Below are 12,951 nucleotides of genomic sequence, written 5' to 3' on the forward strand. Positions count from 1 at the left end.
CTGGTCTAATAAGTAGATGAATTCAAATTTGTAGTAAGGATTTGAATTGGTAGAAATAAAACTCTAGACATTTTTTTAGGGTCTAGATTATTTTGAAATCCCCAAAGGATGGGGTAGTTTCTTATCTTTTGGTTACATTTTAGGTCGTTCAAGTCCTCAGTTAGACCCTTTGAGAAAAAGCCCAACCATGGAACAAGCAGTGCAGACCGCCTCGGCCCACTTACCTACTCCAGCACCTGTTGGGAGAAGGAGCCCTGTATCAACCAGGCCTTTACCATCTACCAGCCAAAAAGCAATAGAGAATCAAGAGCACAGGCGAGGTAGAACTTTAGCTGTTTACTATTCCTTAATTGACTGATCAACATTTTCCATTCACCTTATTTTCATTAAAAAGATTTACTTTATATTAATGATCCTAGAAGGTTTAAACTGAACTTGATTGAATGTTCGGATCTTCAAATTTGACTCAAAGTAGTGATGGTGGTGGGGGTATAGAGTTTTTGGTTTTGTTTTGGGGTGTTTTTTCTCCCTATTTATAACTTTACATAAGTTTTTGATTATGTGTCCTGAGTTGATCTGCCTCTTTGTATGTCTTCTATAGCTGAAGTGCACAAAGTTTCAAGACCAGAAAATGAGCAACTCAGAAATGATAGCAAGAGACAAATAGGTAAGTTACTTGGCTCTGAAAACCATATCCTATGGCTCTTCATAGAATATTTGAAATGTATGATGCATAATTAGTATGAAAAAAAGAACGGTGAGGGTCGGTGGCTGTAAAGGAGTAGCACAGGGGAGTTTCACTGTGGTAACAGAACAGTTTTTTGTCTTGATTATGATGGTGGTTGTGTGGATCTATATATGTGGCAAGAGGTCATAGAACTATATTTAAAGACATACCCAAAAATGAGTACGTGCAAAAACTGTTGAAATCTGAATGAGATCCGTAGTGTGGTTAATTGTATTGTGTCAGCATCAGTTTCCTGGTTTTGATAATATTCAGTAGTTAAATAAGATGTTACCATTGGAGAGGAAGCTAGGTAATGGGCACATAGAACCACTCTGTACTATTTTTTCAATTTTTTGTGTCTTATTATTTTAAAATAAAAGTTTTTTTAAATCATCATTACATTTCTGGAATAAACCCTACTTGATATTAGCCAATTGTCTTTTATTATTTTTTTAATATAATAATATATTTTTTAATATCTGCTAGTAGGGTTTGTACACTTATATTTACATCGTTGTATGGCTTCCTCTTCTGTACTGTCTTTTGCATTTATGTTTTTGTGTCAGTTTCGTGTTAGCATTATAAAATTGTTTTCATTGTTCTCTGTGCTTTTAAGAGTGGCATTATCTCTACCTTAAAAGTTTGAAATGTTTTCTCATTAAAATTATTTAAGCCCTGAGCCTGTTTTTTGAAGTAATTGTTCAAGAACTTTAACTTTCTTTCATGATTGTTGATTTAGTAAGATTGTATACTTTATCTTTTTTGTAATCTGTAACGTTTACCCCAAATTCATAGATTTTATTAATATTTTAAAATTTATTAGTAGAGAATAAATTATAATTTAAAACTCTTCCAAATTAAAAAATAAAGGCAATGTGTAATCACCTTGCTTAGATAATAATTGGAAAGTGATTTTAGCAAGATAGATAGATAGATTTTTTTGTGTGTGTGAGGAAGATCAGCCCTGAGCTAACACCCATGCCAATCCTCCTCTTTTTGCTGAGGAAGACCGGCCCTGAGCTAACATCTGTTGCCAGTCCTCCTCCTTTTTCTCCCCAAGGCCCCAGTAGATAGGTGTATGTCATAGTTGCACATCCTTCTAGTTGCCGTATGTGGAAGGCTGCCTCAGCATGGCCAGAGGAGCGGTGCGTCGGTGCACGCCCAGGATCCGAACCCAGACTGCCAATAACGGAGCGCGCACACTTAACTGCTAAGCCACAGGGCCAGCCCCTAGATATATTTTTAAATGTATAAACACTTTATTTCTCCTCTACATTTTTATATGTGTTTTGTATGTGCTATGTCCCATAGAATACAGATTTTGGTTTGATTTACTATATTTCATTTTTTTATTTGGATCCCTCTCTCAGAATAAAATAATTGCCACACCTCCCTCATTTACAAATCATATAAAATAATAAATAAAAGTATCTTTCACTGCCCTTCAAAATTCATCCCCCGGAGATTCATTAACAGAACAGTGAATATTCTTTCAGATTTTTTTTCTTGTGATTTTACAGACATAGACTATACTTAAACTTTTTTTTTTTTAAGGCAGAAAGATCATGCTGTACTTCCTGGCATGTGGCCAAGGCACTTTTAATAGTAAAGCTGAATGTTTTAAACATCCTGCTTATCTAGATTTAGGTGTCTGGATATGCCGCTGTGGGTTTTTGTGGTTTGGTTTCTCAAACTTGGGCAACTTGCCAAACTTCAACCTGTCTGTTACTCTGTAGTCACTTCTGATCTTTATCAGTGTATATTAAACATTTCACATAATTATAATCACTGAATTTATACTGCTTTGTTCTCTGTATTTTTGTCTTAACTCATATCAAATACTGTTTCATATTCCTCTTTTTTTTTCGTCTTAACTATTCCTCTTGTGTTGGATATTTGGGTTCTCAAGTTTTCACTATAATTTATGCTACTTGGGTATTGCTTTATCATACCTCATAAATCCTGTTAGTGTGTTATATTGTAGAGAGAATAGACACAGGAGGACTTAAAGAATATGGAGCCATTTAGAGAAAGAGAGTAAAGGTAGAAAGTGGTTGAAGTGGTTGAGACCTGGTGCTTCTTGTCTATTGTTGTCTTCTTGTCTTTTGTTATCTGTGATGTGGAAATAATACCTCCTACCTTGCAATTTCTGCTGATTAATGTTCATTTATTTTTCTTACTATAAATCTTGGTTCCTGTGATCCTTTCCATAAAAGGCTTCCTAAATTTTGAGAACCCACTATGTGTTTGCCACTTGGTAGATACTAGGGATAAAAAGAGAACAAAGTCCCTGCCCTCAAGGAGTATTACAGTAATTTAGTACAGAAGTCTCACGGATTGTTTGGTTGTGCACTCTATCAGTAACATATATGTGTGGGCCCCATGAATATAAATTTCATGCGTGCTATTCTCAGTCCATTCTATATTCAATGTTAGTGAAACTTCATTTTCTTTTTATATAAAAAAATACAAATATAGTAATGTGTATAGAGACTTACTTGTAAGCATTTCTCTTGTTGACCATTTAATATAAAGACCACAATAATAGCTTCTGTCCTAAACCAGCATATTCTTTCTTTATTAACATAGTTCCAGGTGCTCCTTCAGCTCCAAGGAGAGGGCGTGGGGGTCATCGAGGTGGCAGGGGAAGATTTGGTATTCGACGAGATGGTCCAATGAAATTTGAGAAAGACTTTGACTTTGAAAGTGCAAATGCACAATTTAACAAGGAGGAAATTGACAGAGAGTTTCATAATAAACTTAAATTGAAAGGTGAGTTTTCATTTTTCTACTTAGAAAATACTCTTATTTGACTTGTGAATTATGGATGTTTAGTACAAGTCTTGACTTTTATGGTATGTGCTTGTTTTTCATTAGAAGATAAACTTGAGAAACAGGAGAAACCTGTAAATGGTGAAGATAAAGGAGACTCAGGAGTTGATACCCAAAACAGTGAAGGAAATGCAGATGAAGAAGATCCACTTGGACCCAATTGCTATTATGACAAAACTAAATCCTTCTTTGATAATATTTCTTGTGATGATAATAGGTACAGTCTTTTAAGCTGCTCTTGTGCTCTTGGGAAGCTGAAGTGTGAAATGATTTCCTATAAATTCACAAAGTTTAATGAATATTTAAAAATATCTAATGACTACAGTTTTTTTTTGTTTTTGTTTTTTTGGTTTTTTTTAAAGATTTTATTTATTTTATTTTCCCCCCAAAGCCCCAGTGGATAGTTGTGTGTCGTAGCTGCACATCCTTCTAGTTGCTGTATGTGGGACTCGGCCTCAGGATGAACGGAGAAGTGGTGCCTCGATGCGCACCCGGGATCCAAACCCGGGCCACCAGCATCGCAGCGCGCGCATTTAACCACCAAGCCACAGGGCCGGCCCGACTACAGTTTTTTAATGTTTTATTTTGCTAAAAGAAAATAACTTACACTAAAATTTTAAATGATTACCCTTTGAGAAAAAGAAATAACCGTATACTATTGTTTAGTGTTGCATTCACATTTGAAAATTAGTAATTAAAACAGAAGCATTTATCTAATAGCTAAAAAGTATCTTTTACTTTACCCCTCTACAGTGTAGTTCACATGAAGCCAGGGCCGAAAGTGGGGCCAGCCCGGTGGTGCAGCGGTTAAGTTCTCGTACTCCACTTCAGTGGCCCAGGGTTCATGGGTTCGGATCCCAGGTGCACAGCAATGCACCACTTGTCAAGCCGTGCTGTGGCAGCATCCCATATAAAGTAGAGGAGGATGGGCATGGATGTTAGCCCAGGGCCAATCTTCCTCAGCAAAAAAGAGGAGGCTTGGCTTCGGATGTTAGCTCAGGGCTGATCTTCCTCACTAAAAAAAAAAAATGCTAATGTTACTTTGAAGTTTGCTGATATAGTAAAACCCTGCCACGTTACAGTATATGAGGGTCTAGAAAATTGTCAGGTTAATTAAAGGACTCGGCATAACAAGCCAATAGTTTCAGAGTTTCTGCTGCCCAGTCTAAATTGTCCTTCTCGTGGCTGCAGTTTGGTGCCACCTGGTGGCAGTTGTCTACTTCAGTTTAAGCATGGATGGGGATGATTCTGAGTCTTGTGATTTTCTAGGCTGTAGGGCAGCAGCAGCAATTCAAATGCTTGCTTCAGGCGTCAGGTTCAGAGGTTGGGCCAGGAGCATACTGGAAATTCAGGGACCTAGCCTCCATCCCCTGGCTTCCTGAGACAGGATTCCTTTCCTGGTTTTGCCCTCTCTTGACCATTGGGGCTGAGTGGGGAGGGCAGTCCATTATATCTGAATTCCCATTATGTTGAGGCTGTTGTCATGTTTCTTTGTTCTATCAACTGTGTTTGCAAGAAACTAATACCAGTCACATTTTCACATGAAGTTAAACAGAATATTGTCGGAACATATTGCCATGGACAGCTTGTGATGACTTAGATAAGGTGCTTATTTTTATTTGATCTTTAGGAATTACTTGGCCTTAATTTGGGAATTAGTGCTACATAGTTTTGCTGAAAATTGTTCTTTAAAATCTGATACACTAAAGATTGTTCTAATAATAGAGAACGGAGACCAACCTGGGCTGAAGAAAGAAGATTAAATGCCGAAACATTTGGAATCCCACTTCGTCCAAACCGTGGCCGTGGAGGGTACAGAGGCAGAGGAGGTCTTGGTTTCCGTGGTGGCCGAGGGCGTGGTGGTGGCAGAGGTGGTACGTTCACCACCCCCCGAGGATTTCGTGGTGGATTCAGAGGAGGTCGTGGGGGCAGGGAGTTTGCAGATTTTGAATATAGGGTAAGTATTATTAAATGCTTTGGGGTTGTGTGGAGTCTGATGAAACTCAAAATGTTTTTACTTTTATCTATTTTGGGTGAATATTGTTAGGGCATTTGTATAACTTCCATTTTGACTTTTCAGTGCAGAATGTACCTGATTAGAATGTTTCTTTAATTTTAAGGAGCAGTAACTTCTTGGCTAATGAGTCCAAATTTTTTTTTAACAACTTTCTTTTTAATTGGAGGAAATAAGAGATAGAAATCTGGTATTTTTTGTCTTTTTATTACAGAACTACGGTTTTAGATTTCATGGACTTGTAAAGTTTCCCCCAAAAAACTATTGGAGGATGACTTAGGGCTATTTCTTTTTTCTGTTTCTTTCTTCTCCTTTTGTTATTGGAGGCCCAGGGGATCAAAGTATACTTTAACACCAAAACAGGCTAGGAAGGATGTGCAGTCATCCCTTGGTATCTTGGGGGATTGGTTCCAGGACCCCTTGCAGAATCTGCGGGTGCTTAAGTCCCTTAGTCAGCCCTCCTTATCCACGGGTTCCGCGTCCATGGCTTCAGCCAACCACGTATCATAAACATAGTACACCATCTATGGTTGGTTGAATCGTGGGTGCAGAACCCGTGGATACGGAGGGCCGCAGTCGGCCTTCTGGTACAGTCACTTTAGAATGAAAGGCAAACCTATGCGTTTAATGGCAGCTAATATTTATGTAGTATTTCACGTGTACCAGGCATTGTTCTGAATGTTTTTCACGTATTAACTCACTTAAACCTCATGTCAACTCTATGAGGTAGGTTCTGTTTTTATCTCCATTTTACAAATGAGGAAATAGGTATAGAGATATTAAATAATTTGTCCAAGGTGAGCTAATAAGTGATGATGCTGGATCTTGAATCTAGTAAGTTTGTTCCTGAGTCAGTGCTCTTAATTTAGTTTTGTGGAAAAATTCAACTACCTTTTCCCTGGTTTTCTTATTTTACCGTGGTCTTGAAAATATCATTGTATATTGGCATTTGGAAACTGCTCCTAGAAAATTCTATAGCTCTGTATGTTTATATGTATAATTTATTTATTTAAAGGAGTCTACATATGTAAATTGAGTCAATGTCACTATCCTAGTTTTTGATTTTAGAGATAGTGGAGTGGAAGGTATATAATCACAGAAAGGATGAAAATCCCCTTGTAAAGAGGTCAGCTGGAAACAGAAAGACCTGCTGGCAGGAATTTCATTGTCCCATATTTAATATTGTTGATATTGCTCTTGAAAGATCAGCGTTCATGGCTTCTACGTCTGTTCAGTTAATTTTGATGCTTTTGATATTGTGTCATCACAGCCAAGACTGCTGAAAATTAGCCTGAAGTCCTTAGCTCAGGCTATCCAGTCCTGGTGGCCTGATGCAGCTGCAGGGCTTCTGACTTACAGAATTGCCATTCCAGCTGGGAGACTATGTCTTAGGAACTACAGAATGCCTCTTGCTTATCACTATTACTGCTCTTGACGTTGCCAGTGACCTTTTGCTTACAGAATTCAGTAGCCTTTGCACAAATACTTGCCCTTAATTTCTCTGCAGTATTTGACACTGATGACCACTCACCCAATTTGGAGTCTTTCTTCCTAGTTTTTTTTAATATTCTTGATATTTTTTTCTTTATAAAAACAACACATGTTCCTCAACACAGCCTATAAGGTGCTTCATGATCTACCTACTTCTCCAGGTCAGAAGTCTAGTCCTTTCTCTAGTCCTTGTTGCCAGTGGGATTGTCCTTTCTTTCATTCACTCTGCTGCAAATAAGCGGGCCTTCTTGCTCTTGTTTATACCAAGCTTATTCCTATCTCAGAATCTTTTTACCCATTCCTTCTGCCTGGAATGTTCAGTTTGCTCCTTCTTGCAAGCATTCATGCTTGATGTTTGCACTATCTCATACGCTTGAGCACTATCTCTCCCTCGCTCCCTATCTCTATTTCTCTCTCTCTCCACTCCCTTTCCCCTCCCTCTCTGCTTTCCCCCTTCCCTTTCTGAGCTTGTCAATTCATAGCTTCTAATCAGTTTTTCAGCTTGGACTTATGCTTTCACTTGCTTTTCTCTGTCTTCACCTGCTTTTGTACTATGATCTACTTAAACTTAACCTTCCTCAAAATGACCTCATCATCTTCTTGCCTTCCCATCATCTCAGCTTGGCCTGCTCCCAGCATATGCACTGGCTAATGGTATACCATTCTTATAGTCTCCCATGCAGTGGAGGTATCCATGATCATGGCCCATTTCCATATCGCCACATTTATTCCTTTGAGATGTCCCTGCCAACTAACTACCATAATAACCCACTGATTGGTCTGCAGACCTTCAGTTTCTCTTTATCTCACTTCAGGCATGTCAGCTACCTGTTGAAGAACCTATGACAACTCCTTGTTGAAGACCACTTTGAGTCAGCTTGGTTTGAGAAAAAGTACGTTTACATTAGACTTGGATCCCAATGAGAATTTTAGTAATTATTGCCAGTATGACTTCACTTGAGTTATTAAACCTTTTAAGCTGTCAGTTTTGACATTTGTGGAAAGAGAGTTGCACCGTTTTATCTCAAATACACCTTTTAAAGATCATTGAAGTCTCAGGGTTGGAAAGCATCTGAGAGGTCTGACCTCCTGGCCAAACCATAAACCTCTTCTGTAGTATCCCTTATAGGGACTGTGAGCTTACTCTTCCTAAGAGCATCCATTCCACCCCAGGGATGTTCTTATTATTAGGATTTCACAGATATACACACAATTTGAGTGAAAATCTTTTTCCCTATATCTTCAACCTATTAGTTTAACTCTACCCTTGTAAACGCACAAAAAATAGTCTTCTTCATGACAATTTTTGAAATGTTTGAAAAAACAGCTGTCATGTTGTCTGTGTAAGACTGGACTGTTTATCTGAACAGTCAGCAATAAACCTTTGAGTAACCACTGTGTGCATGGTACATGCACTTATTAATGCAGACATTTTTTTTGAAGCTGTGTCTAACTGTTCAGTCATTTTGAGCCGTTAGTTAAAACCCTTGTCACATATATTGCAGAATTAGAATGCATTGTAGAGGTTGTCTGTATGAGTTGTTGTCCACATTAGTGTGTCCCTGACAGATAGTCCAACCTCTGCTTGGGTGTTTCAGGGAGCGAGATTCACTGGACCCTTAGGCATTGCCCTGATGGTTAGAAGGTTCTAATGTGACATTGCACTGCCTGCTCTTCTTACTCTGTGAGGGTCCCACTTGAAATGTCCAGCCCTATTTCTCATTACCCTTTAACCTGTCTGATTCGAGCAGGTTGACTCATGGTCATCTCTTACACACAGTATGCTTGATTCCAACTCATTCATTGACCAGATATATTAAAGTGTTCATATATGCCAAGCACTATGCTGGACATTGGTGGTAAGCAAAACAGATGCAGTCCCATCCTTCTTGATGTGTATTGTCTAGTGAGGAGATGGGCACCGCTAAAAGTCAGGGGCTCCCTTTCACTTACCCTTCATATTCTTGCCCAAGGTTTGCTCTAACCTTGGAAACTTCTCTTCCTTCTTCCACTGATTTCTTCCTTTCCTGGCCTCCTGTGGTATCTTCTTTCATTGACACACATTTTAAATACACTCATGTTCTGTATTTCGTGTGTTTTGTTTTGTTCCCCATCGCCAGCTAAATGGGAGCCTCTTGGCATTGGTGAATATATATTCTACTTTTCTTTCCACCAAAACACCTTGCTCAGCATGGAGCCATAGTGGGCTTGAAGTAAGTGCTTAGCATGTTGATTAGCAATACACTACTGCAGCCTTCAGTGAGGCTGAAGGACCATCAGTGTGGCTAGCCCTTGATTATCCATTTCAAAGTTGAATGACCCTTCTGTCTGCGACTACAGCCCTAATCTCAGCAGCCTATGCTTTCTGAGTCATATCATCTGGCACTTTTAAAGGTAGAAATAGTGAATGCTCACTATTATGTAAAGGAAATGTACCTTCAAGGATTTAACTCATTTCTGAAACAGCTAATACTTACTCTCAAAGATAGATGTCAGTGGTGTTTGCAGCAGCCTTCATGTAATGGGTTGCCTTTGTTCTCTGTTAGCATGAATCATTACAGTTTTGGGGTGAGCATAGGGTTCTGGTTGTTTAATGACAACATGGGTAAAAATAGGGTCATAGATTTTTAGAACTCCTTAAAATCAGCCAAACTAGAACCTCTCTTCCACCCTACCCCCAGTAGGTAGTTAGGAAAGCAAGGACCCAGAGAGGTAACTCCTTGGTCTAGGTACAAGCTAATAAAGCCAAAACTCCCTCTCTGGCTTTCGGCCCAATATTCCTTAAGGATAATGTTAGAAACATAAACTTGGAGTGAGTTTGGTCCTATGGTGCTTTTTTTCCTTTCTGTTTTGTGGGGGAGGAATTTAGGTGGGAGATCATAGGCATGTAGCCAGCTCCTGTTTTATATGCTGCTGCTAAGGAGCTTCAGCCCCCGGGGGGGCGGGGTGAGACAAATTGCCTTCCCTCTGAGTCTGTGTTTCTTCAGAGAGGGTCCGGAGACAATGAGGTATCCAAAATGACTCAGCATAGCACTCTCTCTCTCTCCTTTTTCCCCTTTTATTTTCTCCTCTCTTTCCCACTACCTGTCTCCCCTTCCTCCTCCCTTCTCTCTCCCTCTTTCCCTCTCTCTTTCTTGCTTTCTTTTTTTTACCTTTCAGAAAACCACAGCTTTTGGACCCTAAAAGGTCTGGATTGATCGTACATCTTTCTGAAAGGTAAAAAAAATATATCTGGGCATGTGAAGATTGGCTTTGGTGGGGGACCACGGGATTCAGCTTCTTTCTTTCTGCACCAACTTAACACCATGCCATATGTATTCCAATTTAATAACATTGTACAAATGATTTGGTGTTGTATACACAGATAAAGTTGTCTTTAACATAGGAAATGTATATTTCTAATAGTTGGGGTGAGAATCAGCAGTAAAAATCAGGTATGTGGTATCAGTTAGTTCTGAGGAGAATAGAAGCCTCTGGCTCTGATGCTGTGTACAGGCCCTCAGTTTAGGATTCATCTCACTGGAAAGCTAGAAGCTCCTTGAGATTTTTGTTGCTTTCTCCCTGGTTACTTTTTAAAAATTTCCCAGTCAACTCTCTGATTTTCAGAACTTATTTCAAATTTAAAAGTTATCCTTTTAAATTGAATTTTTAAATCATTGCTTTCTCCTGGCTTGAAACTTTGGAGAGAAATGTTATTTTACTGTCTGAATATTTTATTGCTTAGTAAGGACATCAAACACTTAGAGATTTTATTAATCTTCCTCCAAATCTGTTGTCAGTTGTGTTTGATGAATTTGACTACTACGTTGAAGGTTTGATTAAGTTCTATCATTGTTTTTAAAAATTATTAGGACGACAACCAGTGATAGTGGGATATGCCTGTATCTTAGGGGACTCTTCTTGCTGGGAACAGCCCACACCACCACTGCTGTAACCTCTACTAACTAGAAAATGCAATTAACAAATAATGAGCTACTGCTGGGTGTGGAAGTTAGAAAAAGTGTTTCCTGGAAATCAGTGAAATGGACTTATACATGAAAGTAAAAGGCTATATTTAAAAGTAATGGAAAATATACTGAAGCAAATTAGAAAGAAATGCTTATTAATAAACCAATAATTTGAAACATGAGCTAATTTTTTTTTCCTTTTTAGAAAGACAACAAAGTTGCTGCATAGTCTACAAACAAGTCTTTGAAAATAGGTGAATTTCTAGCTCTTCATGGTCCTGAGAATTGGTTTCAGTCTTTGCGAAGAATGAAGAAGTGGATTTGCTGTATATTTGTCACCAGCACTGGGTTTTTGTTTGTTTGTTTGTTTTTCTGCTTAATTTCAAGGATACAATGCAGTTACTTTTGGGGGGGTGGGGAGGCTCATCTTAAAAAATGAGCATTAAATATATTTGGAATAGCAGAAGGTTAAGTAATTTCTTATGTATAGTTAAGCAGTACTTCAATGGGACTTATAAGTATTTTTTCATCACTGAAAAGATTTTTCTTATCACTAAATTGTATTTGGCAATTATTGCAAGTTGCCTGCAGATAGGGCCGTGATACTGTGTTTTGAGCCACAGAAGGTTGTGTGTGTGTGTGTATGTGTGTGTGTGTGTGTGTGTGTGTCTATATCTATATCTTTCTCTCTTTCTTTCTTTTTGGAAATCCTGTAATATCCCTTTTGAGGTAGCTTATTTCGTCAATTAATTAGGGTGCTGGATGGTAGAGAATTTTGTCAGTCAACTATGTACACACAGTAAATACTGTTTCTTAGGCAAAGGTAACTTTTTTATATAGTTGTAAAATTCCATTATATTCCATTGCCAAAGAAACATTAAGAACTTTGTATAGCTGTATAAAAAGCAACTAATTTTTTAAAGAATAAACATTTTAAAGTCAGCAGACATACTGTGTCCTTGCAGAAGTTGGTGTGCTGAGGAGCAGAGCTATGGGTGGGTCTTTTTTTCATAGCTTTCCAGGCTTAAGAGATTTGATTTTGATTTTTTTTTTTTGAATGTTTGGAACATAAATGAAGATTTGATACATTCTTCCATTGTCTAAAAAGGATAAATTACTCATGCTCATTGTCAGAACTTCATTTTGTAGCAAATGGCATATCACAGGATTTGTCCAAGTAATAGATATTTTCAGTATACAAATGTAAATAATCATAGATAAGAATGTACTTAGCTGTATTTTCAAATAAGTACCTCCCTCCTCTTTTTTTAAGACAATAGAACTAGGCAGCAATTAACCTGTTTTTCCTGATATGCCTGGAATTTTGTCTTGATACCTTGACTCATTCCATATATTTCAAGAGGATTCAGAGTGTTAGAAATTATTTTGGCAACCTATAAGATATAACACTGGTCCTTGGGCATGTGACCCACAAATGACTCAGTATAGAGTTCATTGCTAATTATAAATTACTAGTAAATCTTTTTGATATTTTAAGCTATAGTGGAAAAAAAAAACATCTGGCCACTTTTGTGTTTTTATGAAGGCCATGGAATAAAGGGATCCAAAGATTTAAATATTTTTATCTATTTTGATTTTTGTTAACTTTCTCCTTAAAATATTCAGTAGTGACAAAGATGTGGAAAACTGCACTGTAGGAGAATCGGAATATTTAAAGGTGGTTGATATTTTTAATTTTAATTTTATATCTTGTGTATAGCTCTACAAGAAAATGTTTTGTAATTTGGTTTCGTTATTAAGGTCCAGTACTTGGCAGCCATAGTTTAGATGATATTGTTTAATACTGTTTGCTTGCATGTCAACAACAAAACCTTTTGGAGGACCCACAAATCATGATATTGGACACATTCCCGAGGCATTCTGAACATCAGAGCAAGAGCTATGGGAATACCTGTGTAGACTGTTTGAGATGTCCCAGG

General features: G+C 38.0%; 1 protein-coding gene across 3 annotated transcripts in view; it reads left to right on the forward strand.

Annotated features, from left to right (window-relative positions):
* LSM14A (LSM14A mRNA processing body assembly factor) overlaps positions 1 to 11,958 on the forward strand; it is a 53,851-nt gene extending 41,893 nt beyond the window's left edge. The window contains exons 5-11 of one of the 3 annotated variants that reach the window (XM_087422124.1): positions 144 to 320; positions 602 to 667; positions 3,317 to 3,499; positions 3,605 to 3,776; positions 5,285 to 5,516; positions 10,234 to 10,280; positions 11,217 to 11,958. In XM_087422124.1, coding sequence (XP_087278250.1) covers positions 144 to 320; positions 602 to 667; positions 3,317 to 3,499; positions 3,605 to 3,776; positions 5,285 to 5,516; positions 10,234 to 10,280; positions 11,217 to 11,259 — 920 coding nt within the window. In that variant the 3' untranslated portion in view covers positions 11,260 to 11,958. Of the gene's footprint in view, positions 1 to 143; positions 321 to 601; positions 668 to 3,316; positions 3,500 to 3,604; positions 3,777 to 5,284; positions 5,517 to 7,879; positions 7,958 to 10,233; positions 10,281 to 11,216 lie in introns of all 3 variants that reach the window. The other 2 variants (XM_087422123.1, XM_004439704.3) reach the window with 2 other exon arrangements.
* The last annotated feature ends 993 nt before the right edge of the window (positions 11,959 to 12,951 follow it).

Source organism: Ceratotherium simum, chromosome 33, assembly GCF_057802395.1.
Source record: "Ceratotherium simum simum isolate JZ-2026a chromosome 33, ASM5780239v1, whole genome shotgun sequence".
Taxonomy (NCBI): domain Eukaryota; kingdom Metazoa; phylum Chordata; class Mammalia; order Perissodactyla; family Rhinocerotidae; genus Ceratotherium; species Ceratotherium simum.